This window comes from Anopheles marshallii, chromosome 2 (assembly GCF_943734725.1).
Source record: "Anopheles marshallii chromosome 2, idAnoMarsDA_429_01, whole genome shotgun sequence".
Taxonomy (NCBI): domain Eukaryota; kingdom Metazoa; phylum Arthropoda; class Insecta; order Diptera; family Culicidae; genus Anopheles; species Anopheles marshallii.
The window spans coordinates 40,411,779-40,437,568 of record NC_071326.1 but is presented as its reverse complement, the minus strand read 5'-3'; the positions used below and the strand labels follow the sequence as shown (position 1 = coordinate 40,437,568).

General features: G+C 48.1%; 5 protein-coding genes across 6 annotated transcripts; 3 read left to right on the top strand and 2 right to left on the bottom strand.

The window, feature by feature from the left end:
• The first annotated feature begins 254 nt into the window (after positions 1-254).
• LOC128709983 (uncharacterized) lies at positions 255-12,935 on the top strand. Its single transcript, XM_053805022.1, has 6 exons — positions 255-558; positions 5,036-5,319; positions 7,010-7,314; positions 7,408-7,638; positions 8,084-10,785; positions 11,650-12,935. The coding sequence occupies exons 1-6, from the start codon at positions 255-257 to the stop codon at positions 12,933-12,935; spliced, it is 5,112 nt and encodes a 1,703-aa protein (XP_053660997.1).
• A 1,637-nt stretch (positions 12,936-14,572) lies between these two features.
• Positions 14,573-15,031, bottom strand: LOC128709984 (U1 small nuclear ribonucleoprotein C). Its single transcript, XM_053805023.1, has one exon. The coding sequence runs from the start codon at positions 15,029-15,031 to the stop codon at positions 14,573-14,575; it is 459 nt and encodes a 152-aa protein (XP_053660998.1).
• A 477-nt stretch (positions 15,032-15,508) lies between these two features.
• LOC128719419 (deoxynucleoside kinase) lies at positions 15,509-17,567 on the top strand. The gene is made up of 5 exons (XM_053813043.1): positions 15,509-15,569; positions 16,563-16,896; positions 16,971-17,089; positions 17,174-17,325; positions 17,415-17,567. Exons 1-5 carry the CDS (start codon positions 15,509-15,511, stop codon positions 17,565-17,567), a joined length of 819 nt encoding a protein of 272 aa, XP_053669018.1.
• Positions 17,568-18,627: 1,060 nt separating this feature from the next.
• On the top strand, positions 18,628-19,955 carry LOC128719812 (CUE domain-containing protein 2). Its single transcript, XM_053813449.1, has 5 exons — positions 18,628-18,793; positions 18,871-19,015; positions 19,105-19,318; positions 19,406-19,578; positions 19,651-19,955. Exons 1-5 carry the CDS (start codon positions 18,628-18,630, stop codon positions 19,841-19,843), a joined length of 891 nt encoding a protein of 296 aa, XP_053669424.1. The 3' UTR covers positions 19,844-19,955.
• A 1,013-nt stretch (positions 19,956-20,968) lies between these two features.
• Positions 20,969-23,909, bottom strand: LOC128707326 (V-type proton ATPase 116 kDa subunit a 1-like). 2 transcript variants are annotated; one of them, XM_053802277.1, is made up of 6 exons: positions 23,793-23,909; positions 23,196-23,720; positions 21,645-23,042; positions 21,393-21,597; positions 21,142-21,313; positions 20,969-21,065 (listed from the first exon to the last, which is right to left on the bottom strand). In XM_053802277.1, the coding sequence occupies exons 1-6, from the start codon at positions 23,907-23,909 to the stop codon at positions 20,969-20,971; spliced, it is 2,514 nt and encodes an 837-aa protein (XP_053658252.1). The 2 variants fall into 2 exon arrangements, with proteins under 2 accessions (XP_053658252.1, XP_053658253.1); XM_053802278.1 differs by having other exon boundaries at positions 21,666-23,042.
• Between the last annotated feature and the right edge of the window lie 1,881 nt (positions 23,910-25,790).

The window sequence follows — 25,790 nt, the reverse complement described above, 5'->3', positions numbered from 1 at the left end:
GAAGTGGTGTTGGTTTTTGTTTCAGCCAAGCAACAGCGCCGTGCGCTACGAAGATCGAAGAAGAAAATTAATTGAAAGTCCAACCTGTGTGTCCAAGAAGTCATTGACGAGTCTGGTGCGTGTATGGGTGCCGTGTGCTGAGTGTGTGAGAGAGTTTGGTCGCGTTTATGTTGTGTTGGCCACTGGTAGGTTGTGGTGTATGTGTGTGCATTGTTTCAACGGCGACCACCCAGGTGAAAACAACATGAAGCAAAATGCCGTTCGTGAAGCGTGTCGTAACCCCGAAGTACATCGCCCGCTCGTCCAAGTTGGCACTGCAGCCGTACGCGGCCGCCCCGACCATCCCGGTGGCGGACAATGAGTTCGAGGCGCTGACCAACGTCACGCTCAGCAACGCCCTGCGTCAGCTCGCTTCGCTCGTGTTCATCTCCAACCAGATCTTCACCGAGCTGCACGAGGAGCTGTCCAGCGTCAACGAGCGGTCGCTTGGCATCAAGCAGCGCATCGACCGGCTGTCCCAGAAGGTGGAACAGTTCGACCCGAAGCAGGTCACAGTCCGTAAGTATACATCTGGTGTGCTCTGCCCCGTACCATACGATCGAGAATTCCCACCAAACCCGCTGGGATCGATGTTGGAGAGCTGTAACTGAAGATTACAGCGTCCGAACATGCTTAATCAAATTGGCTTAGGCATCTCCCCGTCCATGAAACAGGCGCACATATGTGTATGGTTTAAATCAATAACCCATTAACTCCATCTGTGGCGATCGACGCAAACCAGATTCTCCGACCAACAAGAACTCGCGGGACCCAACTACTTAGAGCCATTTGCTTTCCGGCTGTTCCGGGCCCTTCTGATTATTCTCTGTTCCGCTTTCCTTGCTTTCAAGCAGTTACATGGTGGCGAAAGAAAATCTCCAACATCCCAATAATGGTTAAAGCCATACACTGGGCAGAGATTACGTGACGTAATGTAAAGATCCCGGCACAAGGCCCGCTTGCCAGCCCTAGCGGGTTCCCAGTACCGACAGCAAATAAACGTTGCCGGAAGAGAAAAGCAGATAGACAACTGGCTTCCTCTCTTCGCGCTGCACAGACGAGCCCCTTTTTTAGGTGCTCTGGCACACGGGGCGAAGGGAGCGAAAGCGCACATCGCCCAGAATGCATCGTTGGCATCTTAAAAACCCGTGCGTCGGGGTTTCGACGTCGGGGAATGGCAGCAGCAGCTGCTGCTGCCTGTTGTTTGCAGCATCTTTACGAGCGCCTGCTGTTGGCTGCTGTCGGCCGTTACGAGCACGGTCCGGAGTTGTCACCGGAGCATTCCCATTTGCGACCATTTTTCGGTAAGCGCGCCCCTCCTTCTCCGTCGTCTGTGCACCAATTTCAAAATCATTACCAATCGTGGGTCGGGCGTCTTCTTGCAAGCAGTGCCCTTTTGGAAACGAGGGAAGAAACGATCGTCTTCAACGCTGTACAGTTCGCCTTGGAATGCTCGGCGCGACTGATCTAAGGGTCGGTTGCCGGGTGCGGTGGGGATAGTGGCGACCGGCGGGACCGTGCTCCTCCATGCAATGATGCTCGCGTCGGTTGGTTGGCTGGTTCGCGATGGAATGGGAAAAAAGAGGCAGCAAACGGGCATGAGTCGGTGCGCAACTCGTTTTGCCTCTACCTGTAGTGGTGTACGTTTGGCGTGAACCGCTCGCACACCTTTACCCGCCGACACGGTTTGATGCTGGACACACCAATACGAGGGAAAAACAAAACACGCGTGTTTGGGTCGCGCAAAACCCGTCCATCATTCGGTATCGGCGTTAAATCTTTGCGCTAAAGCGACGATGCTGCTGGCAGGGGTGTAGAAACCTGTTCCGTGATAAACTTGCAACGGGTTAACGAACAGCTCTGGTCGCACTTAAACCGATATATCGAGGGTGTAGTGCAATTGGGTGTCGTGTGTTCGAAATTCTCCATCGAACAGTGCTCCTGCGTAGGAAGGAAGTGTACATTTAAAACAGCATCGTAAGCATTCGCGATGTCGTACAGCGCGAAAAGCATTAAAATGAATATACAGCGAATGTACTTTGCTTTTTTGATAGTGCACCAATGTTTAACCTCGTCCACTGGCTGACTAACTGTCCACTTAAGGGTAATTTATTGAGTCACAGTTGGTCAGCAGACAAAGTCGCTATGAATCGGCAATCAAGAGACTTAAGAAAAGAAGTCATAAAGAATAGTTGAAACAATCAACTCTCCGTATGTATGTCAGATCTGGTCTAGATCAGATGCAGAACGGGTTTTATGTTTAAATCATTAACACTGTGTTTACATTAAACATGAACGCCACTTCTATTAATAGTTGCCTTTAATTTAAAACAATAATTTAAGGCAACAGTTTTTTGCCCAGTTTTTGTGATATGTTTAAGATATTATTATATTTAATTTGCTCTAAACTGCAATGTAATGACAAAGTCGAGTGTATTAATACATCGCTTTGCGTTCATATTCAATGTTCGATGTTTTTTATCACTCTTTTTACACGTGTTTCTCTCAAAACAACAATACAATCCAGAAATCTTAGAAGATTTTTGAACCTATAGACTCGAAATTTACAGCAAGCATACAATTTATTAATACTGGTCATGTGCTTTTAATGTTCAATTTAAATTTCCATTAATTAATTTCAAAAAAATCAAAAAAGCAAAAAAATCTCTTTTCCAATTGTAAACGTCTGCCATTTTGTCATAGGTTGAATGTTTCACAAATCTTTTACATTTTATCGGCCTGTGAATGTTTATTATTAAAATCGAATGTTTTTTGACGAAAAGTCAGCAAGTACAACTAATAAAGTTTTTAAGGAACTCCACTAAAAGGCAAGTTGAAATGTATTTTTTGTACGTTTTTAAGTACTAATTTTCACGTATCTTTTTACCTACCCTAAAAGGAACATTCTTTCGAACGAAAACTCTACTCATTTCACATGAAAAGTATTTTTATGTGTGTTCTCTTTTAACACTAGAGCTACTAAGCGTTTCAAGCGTTTTTCATAGATGATCACTTCACAAAAAAACTCGAAGACCTGAAATATGTATTTATATGGTTTTCACTACATACTGCAAAAAGTCAGCCATCAGCTATGCTAAAATTGTTTAATCCCAAAAATTAATGTGATGAAAATGAAGCGGTTCACAGTCAAAATAACTGGTACGGTAGTGTTAAAACATCCCAAAATAACCTTTTTAACGAGCTTCTGAGTGAAAGTACCTAGTAAGAAGCACGTATTTGGAGCATTTAATCAACAGTAAAATAATAACAATAAGGAAATAAAGTGCTGATCACTTTAATATTACTTTCATAGCCGGATCCATAAGACTAAATTACGACTGAGAGAATATTTATATTTGGAGTATTAATCACCAACCTCGTCCACTACCCAATTACAGTTAAATAAAGTCGAAAAGCCGAAAATGGCGGAGAAAATTTATCTCCAATAGATTGCAAAATAATAAGTTACAAAATTTTTAAATTATCAAAAAGGTTTCTCTACTGCAATCCCCTTAAATCGCTGCAAGAGAATTTTATCAAAACATTATTTTTTTTACCATAAACGTTCATTAACTCCTTGCATCGTTTGACACCTCTGGAGCGATATGCGGTGTTACGGTGCGCTCCTCGCATTCTCAACCTCTTCTCCGGTCCATGCCGTGGCTCTACCTGCAATCATCATCACCATGCCGACCGGTACCGGATCGTTCCCATAAAGCTCACATACAGGCATCGTTTGAAGAAAAAAAAAACCCCTTGGCAACCCCATGGACTATCCGTACACCATTCATTCGCCAACCTACCCTTCCCAAAACCTCCGACAGATGGTCGGTCGCTCCTGGGCCCTGTAGTAATGCTGCGCCGTTCTCTGCGCTGCGTGCGCACGCCGCACGTTTGCTCTCTCCCTCCAGCCGGACCCTTTTCCCGGGGGCCGGTGCTTTGAGGTCGAAAAGAAATCTTCCGTTTGTTATTTAAATCGAGAGCAACAACACAAAACCACGTACCTAACATGGCCACCGAATCGTCGTGCAGCATGATTATTATGAATGCCGTGCATGGTCAGGACTTCCGCCGAGCCGAGGTTGTGTCGCTCGGCAGTCGCGGTATTTAATGTCCCGCTCCCGCTGGGAGATCTTTCACGCGCGTTTGTGTCATCGCTTGATTTTGCCTCTCTTTTGATCATTTCATCCTCGATCCTCCTCCGGCTGGCAAGTTTCGAGCGGAAGTGAAATTAAATTTGACATTGCCATTTGCCATCTGACGAGACAACAATGGATTCGCTAACAATGCAACCGTAACACCATCTTCTCCTGCGGCCCACACATACACACGCTGGCAGCCGGCACTATTCCGTCCCAGCTTGTGGCCGTCGACAAGTGCCAGGTGGAAACGGTGACGGTGGCATGTTGCACTAATTTTCAATTATGTTACGACCGGTATCAACAGCCAGCACAGCTCCGCTTATCAAAAGCGGCGCATACAAAGCTGAGGTCCCCTAATTTACACATTCGAAATGGTTGTATTTTTAAGTTCCGAGCAGCTACCTTTCGGCCGGGCCTCTATCTAATCAACTACCGGCGGGTTTCCGTGTCAAGGGCTGTCAGGGGAACCAGCGTGTGGCTATTTAGAGCAGCACCGGCATTAATTATCAGCACGGCGTAAAACAATCCACCAAACCCGGTACTTCCCATGCGCTTGCATCGGCCTCGCCAAGACCGCCGGACAAAAGTAAAAGCGAATTAGCATCGGATGCGGACGGGGAGGGAACTGCGTACGGTGGGCTCGGGGTTACTCGGCGCCCTAGCGGTTACGTGTGAAATCTCCTGCCACGATCGCTCTGGTTCGGTCTCGTTGGGTATCATTTGTCCACATCACCCGCAAGACACACGCGTCGGTCAACTCGCAACTCGCCGCACACTAATTTGCTTTCGCTTGCCGCTTCGATAATTTTCCTTCCTCACGCCTTTTAATTATGGTTCCCGTTGCTCCTTCCCAGCGGAAAGTGACCTCGATACGTTCGTGCAAATAAAGGACCACTACGCGACGAAGTACCATGTGGACACGGCACTGTTCACCGTGGCCAGCCGGTCCGACACGGTGCGGGAGCTGTACGAGGCGGCCGCCAAAACGCCGGTCGCAACGATCGCCGAGATGGACCGCATCATGGGCAACATTGCCGGAAACAGCACGGAAGCGTTCATCTGCACCCCGGTGTTAAGTCGGCAGCGGCGCAACGCCCGGGCCCACAATGTCGACATGGCGGACATCGAAGTCAGTCTGGTATGTATCACGTTACCGGTGTAAAGAATTCTTCCCGCACATGTGTGTGTGTGTGTGTATCTCTGGCGAAGGTCTTCATTAGTGGCCGCCGGTAATGAGGCCGGAATCAGGGTCATGTCCGGAATCAAAGCATACCGCGCATGAGGGCGATTGGTGGTAGACCTACACTTTTTGACCACAGAGACCGTATTTATTTACGTTGGTTTACAACCCCCTTTTCCGTCTTTCTTTTGGCTTTTCCTTGTGCTGGGCTGCTCTCAGTTCGGCAACCCGATAGCCATCTTTCCCCGACACTTGCGGAGCCCCGCATCTCCGCACGCAATGCACCACGGCACAATCTAATCTGTATCAGTGCTCTTGTTGATTGATGTTACCTCCTCAATGCGCGGCGAACTGCGTTTGGGCGAGTGGTGGAGTGGGAACCCGGTGTCGCTATCGATAGACAAACACGCTTGACCAAGTGTTGTGTAAACAGATGGCAGACCGATTGAGGGAGACGTTGTTTGATTTGCCATTGACTGGCGTGTTTGGCTATCACTTTGCATCTTGAAATGTATATTCCCACCTTCCCATTTTTCCTGCTTCAATTGGATGGGCAATTGACAGAAATTGACGTGTCATGTTATTACTTCACGTTACAATGTTTTGAGAAACTACTGATTAAACAAATAGCTCGTTCTACGCATCTCTTTACACAGCATCATTCTTTCGAGGGATTGTTTCTTCGAGAGCTCTGAGAATGTTTGTACTTTATATCTCAACATCTATAGCATAACTAACTATCCTTTACAGCACTTTTCGAAGAGAATATTTCGAAACTCTTTGGTTTAAAAGTTTCTAAACTGTATTTCCTAAAATCCTAACTTACGCAGAAGGTGATCGCACTTTCGAAGTCGTCCAAAATTCACCTATCTTGTGTCAAAGGTTAGTTCCGACAACGACCGATTGATGTTGAGATACGCGAACTTACTGCGGACTAGACTTACCAGGCTCCAGTGGGCTGGGGCACGTCACGAGAATGACACCGGACAAGCCAGCCCGTAAAGTCTGTTTCAAGCCGTCCTCCACATGGACAGAAGAGGCGTGGTAGGTCCTATTTGAGATGGAGTAATGGCGTTGACGTGTTCGCCAAAAAGGCCACTTGGGCTATGGCCGTTGTCTTCTATTTCGTTCTACAACGTTCAATCTCTGCCAACTTCTACGTCACGAATTTCTGGCGAATGACTAGGGCATTTACATTAAGAATCACTTCTGAACTTTGGCATCATCAAAATGATCATAGAAAAATTTGGACATGCTCTGGGGATAAGTTTTCTCGGCTCAGTCAGTTCGACGATCGATAAATCAACATCTTCAGGAACATTTTTGACAGGATCAACATTTTTGATTTTGTATCGATTTCGGGAGATCCTTATCTAATAAATCCTTCACTTTAAGGTTTAACGATCCAATAGATGGTCTTGGTTCTTCTATATATTAGCCTATACTATAATTATTTATACTACGTAGCCGGAAAATCAGTCTTTCTTGCTCTTTGGCAGATAAGATTAGATCTGAACCGCACACCGCATCACAAGATCGTTAATGCCATTACCGAGTACACACATTCACCTAACATAATATACAGTGCAGTACTAAAATGAACTGTTTTATAAACTCACGAATTTCTTCAACCCCTTTAATACTGCAGCCTACTGCCGTACAAGACCTACGCAAATGGACATCGTCGGAGGCAATCGGCGACGTCACTACCGGTGTAGCGTGCTCCGTTAAGATAGCGTCCAATAACAATTCCGTCCTACCGCACATAACCGAATCATGTACGACGCCGTCCGATCTGACCGACGCACCAACGACATCCAACATGGCCGACGAAACGGATGTCGATGCCATCACGACACTGGCGGAAACGGTCACCAGCAGCGGCAGTGGCGATGATCGTGTCGATCACCTGCTGCCATCCCCAACAGAGCAATGCCGTATTTTGGCCTCAAAGTATGTGTTTACCTTAGCGGGACATTGAGTGTGCACGCCCCCGCATTCACTTCCTGTTTACATTGTCCGCTCTATCTCTCCCCCATCGCACAGATTCCCAGCGGAAACAATCAAAATCGATACCTCCGGACGGGCGTTCGATCGTATGTCGTCGACGCGGAAGTCATTGGTGTGCTATACGGTGACGCGTGCCAAGAAGGACGATACCAAGCCGGAAGAGGACACGGTTAGGCGGCGATCGCGGTTACGGCGACCACGGGGCAAAAGACGCAACACAATCGCCAGCTCAGATCAGCGGGAAATTGCGGAGGTTATCAACAAGGGGTACGATGCTCGATTCCATACGCAACCGAACGATCAGGACATTCGTATCGTCGTTTGGCCTTTTCTCATGCCCACACACACATTGTTTCTAATTTGTCGCACAATCGAACTTATCCGATTGTACCGCTGTTGTGTATTTATGTAAAGTTTGCGCCTTTTGTTTGTGTGATCTTCCGATGTTGTTTGTTGCTGGGTTTTGTTAAGTGTTGCATTTTAACAGAGCAATTTGCATCTAACTCGGCAATCTTGTCCGCTGACATTGCGCTATAGCATTAAGTGTTTTTTTTTTTCAGCATTATGGGATGGCGGTTTATCCTGCAAAATATCTATAAATTTGAAGAAAAAATTAAAATATCTCACACTACACAACCGGTCACCCCATAATGCTGAAGTTTCATCGCCGTTCTTGACGATTTCATTACTTTCGATTATGTTTTTTTCACAGTGAACCAGACAGCGGTGTCGCTGACGAGCATTCGGCGTGCGATTTCGGCGAACTAATGCCAGCCATTCGCAGCAAGTCGGGCGATCTGCTGCGCAAGGAACCGTCCTTCTCGGCCGAGTGGGCCAAGAGCTTCAACAAGATGTCACACTTCAACTCGCTGAAGCAGTGGGGCATGAACCGGCTGCGGATGATCAACCGCGAGTCGGCGAGCCACCGCGACAAGGATCAGGACATTGACGACTTCAATATCCACGATACCACGCTCGCGCGTCAACCCAGCATCGGCGGTAGCCGGCGCCGGGGCTCCGACAGGGAGAAACGCCTTTCGCACGACCGAAAGCCGTCTTACTCATCGTCGGAACGCAGCTCGACCGGCATCCTGGGCGGCACGACATACCTGCCCGCCTCGATCAATCCGGTGAAGTTGAGGGAAACGTCCACGATTCGGCGACAGCGCCGTACAGCGCTTGGCAATCGGGACGAACCGCACTCGTCCAGTGGGAACTGGAGTGCAAGCTCCGAGTCCGGCAGGACGTCGATCGGTAGCGAGATCACCACGACCAACACACATCCCAAATCGAGTGCTTCGAGCACGTCGTTGAACCACAGCAACCCGATCAGCTCGAGTGCACCGCCGAGCTCGATCGTTAGCAGAAGACGATTCTTCAACACGTCGGCATCGAGTAGCGTCACCAGCGAGGGAACGATCACGCCCGATCTGCAGACGTTTGATTATCACGATGAGGGCGGTGAGACTAGCTCAGTGTACTCGTGCGATACGGAGGGTTACTACACTTCGTTCCACGTGGATTCTGGGTTGAAAACACTCAAAGAGGAAGAACCCATGACACCGCTCCAATCGACAACGGCTCTGTCCAGCATCACATCATTCTCCAGCTCCGGCAACACGACCGTTGTGTCCGATTACGATGTGTATGGGAAGGGATCGACGTCAACGACCACCAGCTCGGCGGGTACGATCTGTACGGTGCTGGCGGAAGGTGACAAGAACGTTAGTGCAAGTGCCTCCAACTTACCCAAGATCCCCGAGCGCAAGAGCTCCCTGACGAAGCTGAACCGTAGCAACAGCACCGCCAGCAATGGCACACTGGAACGGAGCTACTCAAGCAGTACGCTCGGCAGTACGCTGGACAGTACCGGTACGATCAAACGCAACGGTGTACTGATCCAGAAAGAGGTGCTAAAGATCCTACGGCAGGAGAATAACAATCGGCTCGATGTGGCGGATGGAAATGCACCGAAGGTAACGGCCGCACAAGAGCTGCAGCACCAAACGTCGAGTGGGGCAGCGCCCGGTGAGGGTGGCAAGCTACCCCCTACTGCCGAACCCGAACACTCCGAGTCGTCCGACGTGGAGTGCGTGGAGCGTACTGAAAGACTGAAAGTGAAGACAACCATTAACACGAGCCGCATTCCTTCCATGTGCATCATCACCCCAACGAACAGTGACGATGAGCAGTCGCAGCAACCACAGACTGGCACATCCGGTGCGAAGACAATCGGTGGTAAACCGACCGACAAGGGTAGTGGCAACAAGCGACGACCCCCGCTAACCGAGTCTGCCTCGTTCGAGCTGAAGAAACCGAAAGATTTCCGCAAACATTCGCTTCTGCCACTGAACAACGTGTTCGATAGAATTAAGGGCGCATTGCCACATTTGAAGAAGTCACCCACCAAGGAAGATGGCACTGGTGGGATTGCAGCATCCAAGCCGGTGCTCGGAACGGGCGCCCCGACGGAAGAGGGCGAAGGCGAGTACGTCGAGATTTCCAAGGGGCGTAAAACACCGAACGAGCTGACGGTGCGCCGTAATTTGGCCACGGTACTGTCCGGCAACTTGAACGAAGAAACCGAATATGTGTCGCTCAACGAGCTGCCCTGCAATATCAAGTGTGAGAGCGCTAACTTCCTGGCGGTGGATGCGACCAAAGGCGCACCGGAGAGCGGTACCGACGGCGACGCTAGTGCGCTGCTACAATCGGGTCAAGATGGCGCCGGAAGCGGTACAGTCGCTGGTACGGCCGGGTGCGGTACGCGGCACGCTGCGCTGAAGGGTGCTGCGCGTGTGAAGCTGGATGCAAACGGGCGAGTAATTTTCTCATCTGACAGCTTGAAGCGACGGAAGGGTGCCCACACAACGTTCGCTCCCGGACCATGCGTAAAGGATGTGTCGTCACGCGAAGCGCAATGTAAACAACCGCACGTCGTGCTACAGCATCCACAGCAGGAACAGCACCAGCAGCAGTACGCAGGTGGCGATGGTGGTGGAACAGTGAGTACAACGAACCCAGTGGTGGTTGCTGTCGACGGTGTACCAGTAGTAGCAGCACCATCAGCAATACTTCCCACGGTGCGACAACTGAAGCGTCCCCTTGTTTCCGCACGGTACGGTACACCCCGTATCGGACCGTCGTCGCTCGCGTCCAGTGTATTGTTGGAACCGCCGAAGAAAACACTCGTGGCAACGATTCTCCCCAACAGTGCCAAACAGCAGCAACCCGTACAGCCGCCAATCCGGCGGGAAACCCGTGAACTGGCCAGCATGCACTCCTTCTCCCCGTACGGCCCCGATATGACTGACGCGGGTGCTCCACCGTACTACGGTGCTGCACCGATTGCAGCCTATCAGGCGTCAACGGGAGCAGCGTCAGCAGTAGGCCATGCAAAACTGTATCCCGAAGGTAAGCTGCCATTGCGCTTCCGTGTACACGAATTTTATGCACCGCAGTAGGCCTCCTACGCAATCACCCGTATGCACATTACCGTTGACAGAGCGTTGTTGTGTCAGGCAAACGGGCGACAAGGTACACAGGGCAAGTAGGCGATACCAGATAACAAACACGCACAAAAATCGCAACGCCATTTTGGTGCCGTTCTGTAATTACTGTTGCTTGCTTCCTTATTACGTTTCGTTTTTATCAATGTGGTCTAACAAAATGGCCCTTCGCCATAGCTACATGTAAGTGTACATAATCAGGCTTCTTTAAAAAAAAAACGCATTAACACACCACACTGATTGTTTTTAACGATAGTTTACGCGAATGAATTCTGGAGAGGCTTTGCGCGAGAAGAAAAAAAAACAAACCGCGACTCCTTCTGGTGGGATGCAGAATAAACACAGTGTTTTTGTTTTTCTTTCAAAGTATTCTTACAAATGGTACAAAAACGAGTTTTCATATTTACGCCGTGGGCAGGTTTTACTTACTATTTACGTGCGATTAATTGCTTTTTACAATAAACTTTTGATGAAACAATGTTCGTGTTCTGTGTTTCGAAGTTAACCTAACGTTGCTCTTTTGCTCAGTGACTAATCGATACGTTTGTGCCGTGTGAGTTTCGCGCGTTTTTTTGTGTGCTTCATTCTTTGTTTCTGTTCTCTTTACTGCACTTTCACTTTTTTCACGTAGTTCAATCACACACAAACACTCACCAACCCCACACAGTAGTAACATCATCCTTCATCTGGCACCGTACGAGCTCACCTTACCGTCAGCTCATCCCTGAAGTAATTATGGAACTCGCCTCTACTGCTTCTTTTTTTACAGGTGCTCACTCACTGGACCGTTCTAGCATTAGGAACTGGTATCCGGACAAGCTAACCGTCCAGCGGAACCTTGCCACGCTACCGAACCGGCCGGAATATGCGCGCACGTACCGGGCAGGCGGGTTGCAGGATTACGAAGCACCGCGCGCCCTGCTGGCGGGAAGTTTCGCAAGCCCACCGGCCAGTCCACTCGTGCCGGACACGCCCGATCCGAACAGTCTGTACGCGGTTCCAAACAAACTGAAACCCTCGCCGTTGGCCGTCGGTAGGAGCGTCGTGCCGAGACCGATGGATCGCAGCCTGCGGACGATACTGGCCGAACAGAGTGAACTGTCGCCAATCAAACCTTGCCAAACGAACCCATTCCGTACGTCAACGCCCTCGAAGGAGGATGATGTGATGGGGCCACTGCACCATAAGCTGCTGCTGTCCACGTCCACCAACGTTCGGTCGTTGGGTAACTCGCCGGTACATTCGGGTCGTTCGACACCGCGCGAAATGCTGGAACCGCAGGCACCGAGGGGCCGACACAGTTGGGCGTCGAACAGCGTAGAAGTGCCGAAGACATGCTCGGATCGGCTCGGGACACCCAAAACAAGCTTAATGGATTTCAAGAAGCTACTGCTAGCCCACGGCACTAAGTCACACGCGAGTCCCGGTTCTAAAATGTCGGCCGTGGAGCTATTGAAGAAGAGCAAGGAAACGGCCGCGACGCGCCCGAAAGAACAACCGAACTCATCTCCCGCGGCCAATATGGCGATCCTGGATATGTCTGCCTCGCCGAAAATGTACAGCTACCGGCGGATAGCACAGCAGGGCGGATATGGTGGATCCCCAACGAAGGGTGGTGGAGGTAAGGGAGGTGCGGCCCGTTCCAACTGGCGCTACAATAATATGCGCACGGGTGTCATCTCCACCGCCATACCGGAAGCGAACAGTGAGGAAGACATATTGCCCACGGATGGTAGGAAATCGGTCGAGAGGGAACCCACCACACGTCCCACGCTTGCCAAGGGACCGGAACCGGAAGTGGAGGAATCGATCAGTAGCTTTAAGGAGAACATTTTCCTCAAAGAGGACGAAAACAATTTCATGCGCGGTGAGATACCACGGTTGGCCAAATCGTTTGCCGGCTTTTCCACATCCGATGGGCCACGTGGTGGTAAGCTGGTGAAGGACATGGCGGCGAAACTGATTGCACGGGACCAAGGTGCGACTGGGGAAGATATACACGCCACCACCGCCAAGCAGACGATGGCGTCGGCAGCTCTCGAAACGGCCCTTTAAGACGGTTCGCTGTTTTCAGCGGGTAGACGGCCCTCGCCTTCACCTCAATACTATCCACCTCTCACAAAAACGAACCCCTTCTTTAGGTAGCTTAAATATGTGTACGCTGTTTCTTTTTAGCGTGCGTCTTCGAAATGAGAGCGGAATTCTCATATTTATCCTTATTTATTCTAATTTATTTCACGTGTTTATTCGTTCAACTGTTGTTTAGATATTTATATTTTGGCGAAGGATCGTGCAAAACCCCCCCTTTTCGCGGGCTTCGTTTCAATGGAAGCTTTTCTTCTGTTGAGAAATTGTTTTTACAAAAATGACTTTCTTTCGCTATTGTATGTGTTTCCCTTTTCTATACACGGTAAGCCAAGAACGATGAGGATGCATATTGTTTTCCCACCGTATCGGGTGCTTTGGAGGAAAAAATAAGGCTTGCGAGACTTTTAGCTTGAACTCTGTCCCTACTTCAAGCGGTGATAGCCAGTCTTGTTTGAGAGCAATAAAGCAATGATTTCGATAGGTCGTAGTAGAAAAGTAAAATTTTGCTTATAGGATTGTGCGACAGAGCGCATGCTTCGCTAGGGCATTGCCAACGGCTAAAGAGATTAAGTAATATGCCCCGAATCTTGCTACGGTTCCAGTGCCGATTCAAAATTTCTTCAATTATCCAAATCCAACCCGTTTGTAGAGAGCGCTACATAAATTCGATCGCTTGAGATATCATTAGGAGAACTAAAACGAAAATCAAAGTATTACATCTTGCAAAAGAGGCACGTGGAACTAAACATATTGGAATGTAGTTTCATATCAAGGCTATATAGCATTTAAGGCTTATCGTATGCATTTACACCTAATTGCCCTCCCGTTTAGGTTTGGTGTGGTTTGTTGCATTCCGGCAACGCGACATAGGCGGCATCCCCCATTTGGGAGGAATAGTAGGAAGAAGGTTTTACAAACAGCTATCGATCAGTGTTCAGGAGCATCATCCCAATCTATAATTGTTACATTATTGAATGAGACATATTTAAACGAAGCGATTCAAAATAAAGCATTGAAATATTTAGCAATTAATTAATGGTCGGTTAGTTCGATTCTTCTTCTAGTTGATGAATTGGACGGTATTTCTAGAATACTTGCCTATCATGCGCTACAACCGCTCTCACTCAAACGGCATCGACAAAGAATCCTGTATTCCGGACTCATTCTGGTCGTCCGGTGTTATACTCATAACATGACCTTCCCGCCGGAGCCTCTCGAGTCTCATCCGCTGTACGACAGTAAAATCGTTGTACAGCTCATCATTGTAACGGCTTCACCATTGTCCTTCGACGCATACGCGACCAAACATCCTTGTGAGCATCTTTCTCACGAACGCGGCTAAAAGGGTTTCGTGTGTTCAAACATGGTCCATGTCTCAGATGCGTATATGACCATTATTAATAGTTTTACCAAATTCTGTCAATCAGTACTAAACAACTTTTTTTGGATTTTGAGTTATTTTCCTCGTTATATCGTACTTCAAAACACGATCCATTAGATTCGTCTTATCTGCACACATATTTGTTATATTTTCGTATTTTCTATTGATACACAAATAAACCTTACGGAAGAAGAACGTAGTAAATACGGCAATAAATCAAGGCTTAGCTTTTCGGGTTAAGCTGTGGCGGTGCGGTACTCATTACCGGTGGTCGCATCCCTAATCCCATCGGTGGCATACCCATCGTCGGTACCATCATCGGCGGAGGACGCATTCCCATCATCGGTGGCGGCAGTGGTCCGTTCGGTCCCATCAGCAGTGGCGGTGCTCCCGCCGGCATGCCGGGAATGATGCCCGGCCTGGGCGGCAAGTTCATCGTCGGCGGAGGAATGGAAATGTTCGGTTTCGGTGGCCCAGTAGTGAACGGGTTCGAGGCAATCTTGCCAGCTTTGTACGCTGCCGTCGTCGCATCGATGAGATGCTGCGCCTGCTCCTCCATCCATTTCTGGTAGTAGAATTTCACATTATCCTTGTGCTTGCGGCCGGTGCAGTGTGTCTTCCGGACGCTGGGCGAATCGTGCGTTAGGTAGGTGTCACAATAGTCACAGTAATATTTCGGCATCGTGCGGAAATTTACGGTTTTAGAACAAACCGATACAAACTCTGTAGTTGCTTCTACAGCCCACCACAACAAACTTTGGAAAACGTTTGATGCCGCTGTCAAAATGTGTCCAAGTTGTGTATGTAGCAGGGTGTACTGAAGATATTTTCAAAATTAGTGGATTGAATTTCGGCATTTTTTTCCAATTATTGATTAAAAATTTCAAAGAACTGCTAATTCTGAAGTAATTGGGAGGTCATTTATCATTTATCAATTTTGTACATTTTTTTTATTTTACATCATCCCCCTAGAAATTGATCTAGATCAATTTGGAACACCGTGTATATAATGATCTTGCGCCATCCAGCTGCACTTTGTTGACATTCGATTTGTTTATAATGTGCGTCGTAAAGTTTTATCGTGTGGTTTCCGCGAAAACGATCGTACCTCCTTGAAAATCTATTTCATGAAACTTCCTGTACACTTTTGCCGTATAAAATGCTGGTTCAACCATTGCTGTTCATGTTGCGACCGGCAGTGCGACCGATCAGTCAGTTTGGTAAGCGAAGGCGAAGTACCTTTCCGCGGCTCAGTTGTTTAGGTCGGCGATGTTAACTAAGCCTTTGTAGCATAGCATGATGTTAATTACGAATTTGCCCTGAATTTATCCCTTGTAGTTTTTGTGTGGCAGTATCATTGGCAGTTGACCGCGTAGTTGTGAGCTGATTAGACCGCCATTTGGCACCTGTGACGCCTCAGCACAAATCACAAGCTCCGTCCTTTCCGAAGCGTTCGAAAGGGCCCATATATAATGAAATTGTAACAGGTGAAAATGATTTTAAAGTTTCTGTAGCTATCGGTATACCTTCGTTTTATACTTCATCACATTCCCCGATAAAATACGTTTGTTTACAAAATGTTCTCGATAAATCGTGACATTGTGTGTCTTCATCTTGTGCGTCGTTGGCGCGATCAGAAGTACTAAGCCGACGCATGTAAACGCGGTCGTATTTGTAAACTTTTTTTTTGTAGGAAAAAACGAATCTCGTTTCATTCAAAATTTTTCGACCTGTGCATTTGTTTCACTGCGGCAGCCTGTTTTCCGTAGATAAAATTATCCACGCGTATTGTAGGAAAGAATTTTCGCAAATGAATCAATGTTGAGATCAATTTTGCGCAGGCAGATTATTAGGGGTAGTTTACGCATGTGACGTCCCGTTTTTGGCGCGGTTATTGCAGCTGGCGCATGGAAACTTTGACACACGCCCGAAGGGGTTGATTTTTCGCGCTTAAAACAGTTTTCTTTCACTTCGCGTGGGCCTTCCTGTTGCCGTGTCTAGTTTGACGAAATTTAACCAGTTTTGACTCAGCCTGCTGTGGTGTTTGTTTGTTTGTTTGTAACATTTGTCCATTTCATTTGTGCCGTTTACCATTTATTGGTATAGTTTTTGGTTCGATTATCCAGTAAGAATGCAACATTTTAAGCGGTGTGCCTCTTTTGACCCGGTGGAAATCTGATAGTGTCGTGTTGGGGTTTTCTTCCTGTTCACAGGACGCAACGTTTACAGCATGTTTTCGATAGCGAATGAAAAGTTGGGCTCCAATGGAAAGAAACCGTTCACGGTGTTCGTGGAGGGTAACATTGGAAGCGGCAAGACGACGTTCCTGAACCACTTCCAGAAATTTGACGATATCTGCTTGCTGACGGAACCGGTGGAGAAGTGGCGCAACTGTGGTGGTGTCAATCTGCTGGATCTTATGTACAAGGAGCCCCACCGTTGGGCGATGCCATTCCAGACGTATGTAACGTTGACGATGCTCGGCATGCACACTTGCCAGACGGACAAATCGGTCAAACTAATGGAGCGGTCATTGTTCAGTGCGCGGTACGATTGTTATGAGTTGCAATTAAGCGTTGTGTGCATTTTGCATTAACTTCATGTTGATCTACTATAAATAGAAATTGCTTCGTGGAGAGTATGCTGGCCTCTGGTTCGTTGCATAGCGGCATGTACAATGTGCTCCAGGAATGGTATGACTTCATCTGCTGCAATATCCACATACAAGCGGACCTTATTGGTAAGATGCGGGTAGCAACACGGTGTACCCGTGTCTGTATGAAGTAGCAATTGCAATTTGTGCTTCCCTGTTCTTATCTTCCAGTGTATCTACAAACGAGCCCTGAAGTGGTGTACGAACGGATGAAGGAACGGGCCCGTTCCGAAGAAAGCTGCGTTCCGCTCGAGTACCTCAAAGAGTTGCACGAACTGCACGAAAACTGGCTCATTCATGGCGCGTCACCACGTCCCGCTCCGGTAAGCACGTTTTACTTTTGTCTCTATTTCTTCTATCAATAATTCTGAGAGACCGGTTGCTGTTATTTCTCCCTTCCCAAAAAAACAAGGTGTTGGTGTTGAACGCAGACCTCGATTTGAACACCATCGGAACGGAGTACAAACGGTCCGAAACGAGTATATTGAAGCCGATCCTAATAGAAAATACCAACCAGCACGCTATTCTCACCTCGCCAGCAAAGCGCGCCAAGACGGAGTTTTAAACATTTCCGATAACAAATACCGGCTTTAGTTTGTAAATTTGTGCAACCATCTTTCCTTGATTACTTATTTTATTCGGACGACTAGTCCACACCCAGTGATGGTAAACACTTGACCGATCTAGGCGTATCTTGCCGTCAGTGGCAAAGATGAACAAAACCCACGCAAGCGTATGATTCAGAATAAGTGTTTGCCTGCTACTGTCCTTCGTAGTATAAATGGTGTAGTAGAGTAGAAACAGTACGATGTTTGTGGTTTTTACAACATTATATGTAATTTACGATAATACAATTATATATTCGAATAAATGTGTTGTGCCAGAAAATTGTTACCTTGACAAGCTGGCCTGACTGCACATGCAATGTTTTTCTTGTTTGTCAAATATCGTGGAACTTACGAAAATCAACTGAAATGGAAATATTTGATTAATGTGCAAGTCAAAAACGCTCGAAAGGCTAGATGTTTGATAATCAACCCGGGAAATAGCTTCTGTGACACGCACTCAACTAGTTGTAACGGTCAGTTTTCCCAACAACAACAAAGCGCCCGTTGCTCGAATGCGTGCAGTTTGAAAATTGTTCTCGCCTGACAGCACGACGAACACATTTCACGCACACATGCACACTGGCGCTGTCAAGCTGTGTGTTTTTTTCCCCGTACATCAAACGCTCGCTGGCAGCACTGCTTTTGTTTGGATGTTTGGGATTAACAAAAAAATAACAAATCTGCAGAATCTGCTGTAGCCATCAAAAGTGGTTCTGGAAATCTCTACCTTTTTTCGGGTGTGTAATAGGGTTGTAATTTAGCAGGGTAATTAAGCGTGAATAAAGCTGCTTCTAAACACGGGCACGGTGTAAAAAGGGTATCGGAACATTCAAATCGTGTTCGCCAGTGCATTAAAAACCGGAGGACGGTAAGGATTATCGATTTTTTCCTGTCCATATGCAGCGGAGGTCTCATCGGCGTTTTTTTTTCTTTCTTGCTTTTTTTCACGTGCATTTTGTTTGCCCGTCCGTGCGTTTTTCATGGGGTATTCTCGTTTGGTGCCGTTTGATTGCAGGAATGACCAACATCGAGCAACACCATGACGTGGTTAAGGAAAGCTTTTTTCACTTTATCCGTAAACACATACCGAAAGCGGATCTAAGCATTGTGGACGAGATCGTCCTGTCGTACGTAATATCCATCCTCGAAGAAGCCTCCCAGGATCCGTGCTTCGATGTTGAAGGTAAGCTGTTGTCGGCTAACATGGATAGCTGTGGGGTTCTGTGTTTTATACGCGGTCTATAATGTCCTTTGAAATAGGTTTCATCGAGATGATGTCGGCGTACTTTAACGACTTTGCCAACATTGAGCCGGAAACAGTGTGTACTTGGATATTCGAGCTCGAAAATCAAATCTCCAATAAAAATCCGATCTCGAAGACGGAATCGAACAATCTATCGCTGAAGTAAGTAAAACCTGCTCATGTAACTAGTGTTCGTGTTCTACGTGCCTATGCTAGTGTTTAATGTCATTTTCTTCCCCCAACCCGAATAGTTCACTGTCTCTGGTGGATATGATACCGGAGGAGAAGCTGCGGGGACGTCACTCGTCGGAAAGTGATCGTGAAGCGATGGGCCACGATTCGCACAAACGTACCCACCGCCTGTCCGATAGTGATGGTGGATCGACCGAGGGATGCAATTACGATCTATTTGCGGAACAGTGCGATATACTGCAGGAAATGTTTCCCGACAGCTCATTCATCGAGGTAAGAAAGGTCGCGAAGAGACGGTTGACATACACAGGCCCTTCAAATAATTTCCATTTTCTTTCTCGCCCCCCATAATTTTGCTAGGTGAAGCATTGCATTTTGATCGCAAATGGTGATGTCGATCGGGCGACACAAATTCTTCTCCATCGCCAAGAGGCGGGCCAAAGCTTGAAGGGCCCATCGAACAATATGTTGCAGGCGGGCAAACCGCACCAGCAGGTGGACGAACACGAGCTTAAAAATCGCATCATCTCAAAGTACGTACTACCAGCAAACGCGTTCTCCGACAATAGCATTCCTATTAGTCACGTTCTGCATTTTTTCATCAGATATTCCTATGTCGATAAGGAGGACAACCGGGAGTACAAACCGGTTGCACCGAAAGTGGAACCGAAGAAGCTGATCCGGTATCGGGACAACAAGATTGTTTCGTTCAAGGGCGAACGGTACACGGAGGTGTCCCGTCGCGGTGGCGAGGAAGAGACTGAACTCAAAAAACCTAAGAAACCTATCTGTCCGTAACTAATGATACTCATCCCCACACTCACTAGTTCATAGCGAAACGTTAAGAGCTTCATCGAAGCTGTAGTCGAACGTGGACGTACCAGAAAGACCGCCAAACAGCAGCAGCATCACCACCATCAGCACTGGCATGATCCGCACCGGATCGTTCCAGGTGATGCGTGCGGCGGCGGCATACGAAACTCCCTTCCCCGTGCAAATGGCTGCCTGCCGGTTAATCTCAAGACTTACAGTCATTCTTCTCGAAGTAAAATCATATAAGCATACGCATAGTGAAGATGAAACGATCTGAACCAGTTCAGTAAGGGTGTGTTGTAGTAGTTTTCATGGAAATTCGGTAATTTCAGCTACCTTATTTCAACGTATTTTATAGTTGTACAAACAAAAAAAAACCCATGTTCGTAACGTAACGGTTAGTCAGACAGATGGAGGCGGCCCGAAGAGATATAGATGTTTGTAGGAATCATCTGTACTTAAATTATATTGTGACGAGTAATGTGAAAGGCACTTATGCATTGTTTTGTCGTAAGTGGGTTGCCGCGCAAGAACATTCACGGTCCCATGCTTTCTTGTGGACGGTTCTTAGCATCGATAATTTTATGGGTTTTGTTACACTTAGTTCCTTGCAAGGGAAACATTGCCGCTTCCTCCTGCATTCCTTTTTCCTTTCTATTATTCATAGGTAATCGTAATACGTGTATAATAATAATAATAATAAAAGTGACAGTCAACCTTAACTTAACAAAATGCGCTTTGGGTAGTTATTGGCGATTCAGTTTAACTTTTCCATCCTGTCACACGCGGTCGATCTAACCAGCTCTTGCTCGTACCGTCATCGGGGAAAATAAAACACACTACACAGTGGAACCAGTTTTGTATGCAATAATACCGTGCAGATAGGATTTGCATTTAGGCTTGCACATATACTACTCTTGTTACTACTGCTACGGATGCTTGGGGTATGGGTCAGTTTGGTAACGCTTGCCTGGTTCGAAGCGTGAACCAAGGACCTTAAATACCCTCCAATACTACAAGGGTGCATGTCTTTTGGGATGTGCCGGTGCAGTTGGATTCGTCATACGTTCGACCACTGTTGCAGACACGTGCAGGACGGAAAGCACTCCATTACTCAAAATCTTCATCACTATCGATGATCTGTTTGAACGAGAATGGCTGGAAACCATAGCCCAAACCTTGGTAAAACTTGCTCATAAACTCGACCCTGCAAATGAGAAGGAACAACGCGATTAGCTTTGTTTGGCTAGAGAAGTGCAGTGTGAAGTGCACAAAAGTCCTACCAGTGCAAACGCAGTGTATGCAGGAAGGCGGACAATCCTTCCATCATGACAAGAATGGCGAGCGTAAACAGTGACCAGGCACCAAACACTAAGTACAGCATGATGGCACCTTTGTAGGACGTTTGCTTAAGACCCATCGATAGTACCATGTTCCACAGTACCTCGGACAGTTCTGACGAGATAGTAAAAAGCGTTAGGAAAAAGTACCCCAAAGCGACATTCCTCAAGGAAGCAATGGAAGATATACTTACGCGCATGGGCAAGGGAAAGAGCCCACAAGCGAAGATAGGACGCGGTATGCGACACTGTACTGAGCACATACTCAATCGTGTGGATTGCCTGATGGATGAAGATTTCGGCCATCGGTTCATCGTCGTGCGAGTCGTGTGGTTTCGGGCTGGAGCTATGGTTCGATTCACCTCCCTGATGGACGTCTCCATTATTGGGAATGGGTGTCTAAAGTATCACGAGGAAAAAAACCGTATGTTATCTCCTATCTCGACGGACGTATGCATGTAACCTACCGGTGATGCATTCTTGCGCTTGAACATCAGATAGAACGGCTTGCCGAGTAGCATCCAGGGAATGCAAAGCAACGAAATGAAGACGAACGTACGCTGCAGCTCATTCTGACCGGTAAACATAAACTCGTCACAGCCGTGGAATGGTTCGGAGTTCTTAAACAGCATCATGTTGATGAACATGATCAGCACGGACGGGGCACAGCCGGGCGTACGCGGTTGGTAATCGGTTTTGGCGGTATAGGCGATCCACTTCATGAACATCATGAACACCATGTACGCGAACAGCAGCACCAGGAAGATGATCTGCGGCAGGAATTCCAGCACGATGCTGATGCGCTTGCGGAAGAAGTTATGGTTGACGACGCTCATGCACACACCGAAGATCATGTGCACCACACCGAAGATGATCGACAGCTTCATTTTGTACGAGTTCAGGAAGATAATCTTGTTCGTGGCCAGCTGCCATACGGGATCCAATCCGACCGGGTAGATTTCCGTGTCGTAATCGGTCGAACCGGGATTCAACGTAAGATCCTTGTTGGACATTACCGTGGAGGTGTTGTAATTAATGCTCCAGCCTGATCCGAAGATGTTCATCGACTTCGAGAAGATATCGTTGTACACGAATCCGGTGTACATGGAGAACAGGCCCATCAGCAGTATAATATAGCGCCCACCGAAGAAAATGTTCCAGATCTCGTTGGTCGACTTCTTGGCGCCGAGTTTCTTCTCGCCCGTTACCATCCACAAACCGAACAGTGCCATTATCATGCCGTGGCCAAGATCACCGAACATAATGCCGAACAGGAACGGAAAAGTGATGATCGTGTACAGGGCCGGGTTCGCCTCACGGTACGATGCAATACCGTACGCATCGATCAGATTCTGGAAGCCGCGCGTAAATTTGTTCGTTCGGTTATACGTCGGAGGCGCCTCGTTCGTGTCAATCACGTTCAGAAAGGACGGAATTGTGCTGCCTACGGCAGCGGATCCATCGGAGAGCGCTTTCTGGACCTTGGGTAGATCCGGCACCGGCACCCAGCACTCTCCAATGAGACACTTCTTCGTGACATCCATGTTGAACAGATTCAGCGTATGGTAGATGGCCTTCATCTTCTTCACCATGATGCGCCAGTTGAACAGTTCCTTCGCTACGGTAGCTAGGACGATCGAACGGTGATCCTGCGTTTGGTTGAGCACCATCTTCAGATCCTCGAGGCGCGTGCAAACGCCCTTCACCATCTCGGTACGCTCGGAACCGGAGCTCGGACACGGATACAGCGACACATGGTATCCGGTGCATACCTTCTTGATGCGCGCCTTCAGCTGCTCTCCTTGGAAGAACGCCACGAATACAGTTTTGAAGATTTCATTACCCTGCACCGGTGAGAGAGAGATGGAAATTACACGTTAGCTTCTATTTTTGCTATTCAATCTACCACTTCTCTCAACTATTTTTATCACAACTATTAACACCTCAGATAAAGACGGACAAAAGCCGGACAGGTCAGTTGCGTTTGATTGTCTTACCGTAGCCGGATCTTCCAACGGTTCCTCCAGCTCGACCTGCCGCAGAAAGATGTTACCGCGCGAGATACGCCACAGCATCCGCTCGAAGCCCGGCATCTTTTCGCGCTGGATTACACCAGCCACAAAACCCAACCGCCCACGGCTCTGGGCGGCCGTCGGATCTTCCGCGATCAGGTTGCTCTTGGCTGCGTCCGTACTGACGATCACCTCCTGCTCGAAGAAGAACGATTGCGTCCGCTCCAGCACATGCTTCAGCTCGGTTAGTTCGAGATAGTTCGACTTCAGATTGACCGCGTTCTGCGACAGCTCCAGTATTTCGTTCTCCGTCTTCTCGAGGCGCGTCTCGAGATCGATGATTTCGCGTGGGTTCGGTGCCCGGGGCCAATCATCCACCGAACATTCCGGGATCTGCACGTTGTCCTTCTTCACCTCACCCTCAACGTAACGCAGCTTGCGCTCCATCTCATCGCAACGGCGCACCTCGCTGACAAACTTCCGCTGGAACGCATTCACGTCGACGTTCAACTGTGGGAAGCGCAAAGTAGCAAAGCGTTAGGAAGTATGCTTAGGCGGGGAAGTTCGGTTGATGTGTCTTACGTCACGGAACTGGACTGCACCCGTCTCTCCCAGCTCGGACACGGACGTGTAGGCCGCCTCCGGCTGGATAAACATCTGGCACAGGGCCATCTCTTCGCTCCGGAACATCATCGCCATGGTTAGGCGGTTCTTGCGGCGGTGCGCTGGTGTACTGGATTAAAGCTGCAAGAAACAGAACACACCATTAGAACGAACGAGAGCGGAACGCAAATTAATCTCAACAACTTCACAAAAGACACTCAATCTAACAATCATTCGTTTCGGCAACGATCGCTCCGCTTCTCTCAAATGCGTATGGAAAGAACTCGTGATGCCTATCACGTGACGCGCGGCGCGATCATGATCGTATGCTCACAAAGCCCGTTCGCACAAAATCAATCACCTGACACGGAATCTGAGCGCCCCTGTGCCCCGAGGCTCGGTTCTACACCCTCCAGACCACTTACTTTCACCAATCTTCGCAACACTCGGCCGTCTGGGTCTGTCGGTGCGCTTCGCAACCTGATAACCCTGGCGGGGTTGGCTGAACACGATATTTAAAGTTCAAGGACGGAAACGGTGCCCGATCGAGCGTGGAACGCTTGGCAGATCGGGTGAATGCTGTCTTCCGGTCGAGTGTCACTGAACGACTGAGAGCGCGACCGTGCGGCACGGTTGCTTTCGCGTTCCGAGCAACGATCGAACAGTCGACGCGCTCTCCCCACCATTGTATGCGTCATCGTGGCTTTAGTAGCAGCAGCAGCAACAGCAGTGCTGTTCTAATTGCAACGGCCAACTGATGGTGCTGTTGTTTTGTTTTGTGCTCTCTGCGTGTGCGTCCCTAGAATGGGTTCTGTTTTACATTCGCTTGTACGGTCCCGGAGGTCGCTCGCGTATCAATGTAACCTCTGGTACGCACACTCGTTTTATGCTACATTCGTTACCGTATCGATAACGCTTACTTACGCCACACAAAGCTGTTGATCGGTGATCCCTGGACCACGTGAAGGCGACGATAGTCGTGGAATGATTGGCCAGCTCAAGCCTGAATCTCCCAACGAAACGAAATGTCGCGATGTAGTGCCACTTCTCCGCTCCGGAGTGGTTATTTGCAGATCCGCACTAATTTGCACCTCAAACAACACGACACGGCGCTGGTGCGCGATCATGTGATGAAGAATGCCTCTCTACCCAATCGGCAGTACGCTGCACACGGATGCAATCGTAGTGAGTGCGGTTATCACTGGCGCGTTCGACTAACACCGCCTAAACCGTAGTGTGCGATCGCGATGATGCCACGCTACCCGGACACACACGCAACGCGTACGATTCCCCATACCGCATACAATACCAGACCAGCGGGTGCGGTAGCTGTCGTCGTGGTCGGAAGGTCACGCGCTTCTACATAGAGCGTCGAAAACGTGGAGGTTTTGCTGCGATCAGGTGCGTTTCCATGTCCCTGCCGGTTCCATTAGTCCATTTCGATTGATCGAGCCATTTTTGGTTTTAGGGTACGATCGTGGTAGTGACACAGGTAGGAGCACGCACTTGCATCCATGGAACGGAATGTATGTGGCAGACGTCGTACGTGAGCGTGTTTCGAGAGTAATGGTAGCTTTGTTTGTGGTTCGACTGTATTGTACTACGCTTGATGCGGGATGCACCGAGATGTGCTGGAACTCAGCTCTGTTTGCTAGTTTGCCGTGCAAACATTTACTCTTTGGATAAGGTGAGACAGTAGCATTTGGTACTGTAATTACACCAATACCAGTGCACAGTATCACTTTTATAAACGTTATTTCGATGTTGGTTTTAGAATGATGCTTTTTCCATTTTTTAATGGACTTTTTTTTTGAAATTTGTTCCAACCAGATGAACTCACTTGCGTAAAGAGATACACATAAGTAATTATTTGCATAGTTCAACTCTTACAACTGTTGCAACAGTGAGCAAAAAATGAGGTCGGTTACTAACGGCCCATTTTAATAAAGAAAACTATTCATGCTTGAGTTCCAAGTC

Bases quoted from the DNA above. Each gene is read 5' to 3' on its own strand.
- LOC128709983 (XM_053805022.1), top strand. From the start codon at position 255: ATGCCGTTCGTGAAGCGTGTCGTAACCCCGAAGTACATCGCCCGCTCG. The intron at 5,320-7,009 runs GTATGTATCACG...TTAATACTGCAG, and splicing joins CGGACATCGAAGTCAGTCTG to CCTACTGCCGTACAAGACCT. The intron at 7,315-7,407 runs GTATGTGTTTAC...CCCATCGCACAG, and splicing joins TGCCGTATTTTGGCCTCAAA to ATTCCCAGCGGAAACAATCA.
- LOC128709984 (XM_053805023.1), bottom strand. From the start codon at position 15,031: ATGCCGAAATATTACTGTGACTATTGTGACACCTACCTAACGCACGAT.
- LOC128719419 (XM_053813043.1), top strand. From the start codon at position 15,509: ATGCTGGTTCAACCATTGCTGTTCATGTTGCGACCGGCAGTGCGACCG. The intron at 16,897-16,970 runs GTACGATTGTTA...TACTATAAATAG, and splicing joins CGGTCATTGTTCAGTGCGCG to AAATTGCTTCGTGGAGAGTA. The intron at 17,090-17,173 runs GTAAGATGCGGG...CTTATCTTCCAG, and splicing joins CATACAAGCGGACCTTATTG to TGTATCTACAAACGAGCCCT.
- LOC128719812 (XM_053813449.1), top strand. From the start codon at position 18,628: ATGACCAACATCGAGCAACACCATGACGTGGTTAAGGAAAGCTTTTTT. The intron at 19,016-19,104 runs GTAAGTAAAACC...CAACCCGAATAG, and splicing joins TCGAACAATCTATCGCTGAA to TTCACTGTCTCTGGTGGATA. The intron at 19,319-19,405 runs GTAAGAAAGGTC...TAATTTTGCTAG, and splicing joins CCGACAGCTCATTCATCGAG to GTGAAGCATTGCATTTTGAT.
- LOC128707326 (XM_053802277.1), bottom strand. From the start codon at position 23,909: ATGGCGATGATGTTCCGGAGCGAAGAGATGGCCCTGTGCCAGATGTTT. The intron at 21,314-21,392 runs GTAAGTATATCT...CTATCTCGTCAG, and splicing joins TCTTTCCCTTGCCCATGCGC to AACTGTCCGAGGTACTGTGG. The intron at 21,066-21,141 runs GTAGGACTTTTG...TCTCATTTGCAG, and splicing joins CATACACTGCGTTTGCACTG to GGTCGAGTTTATGAGCAAGT.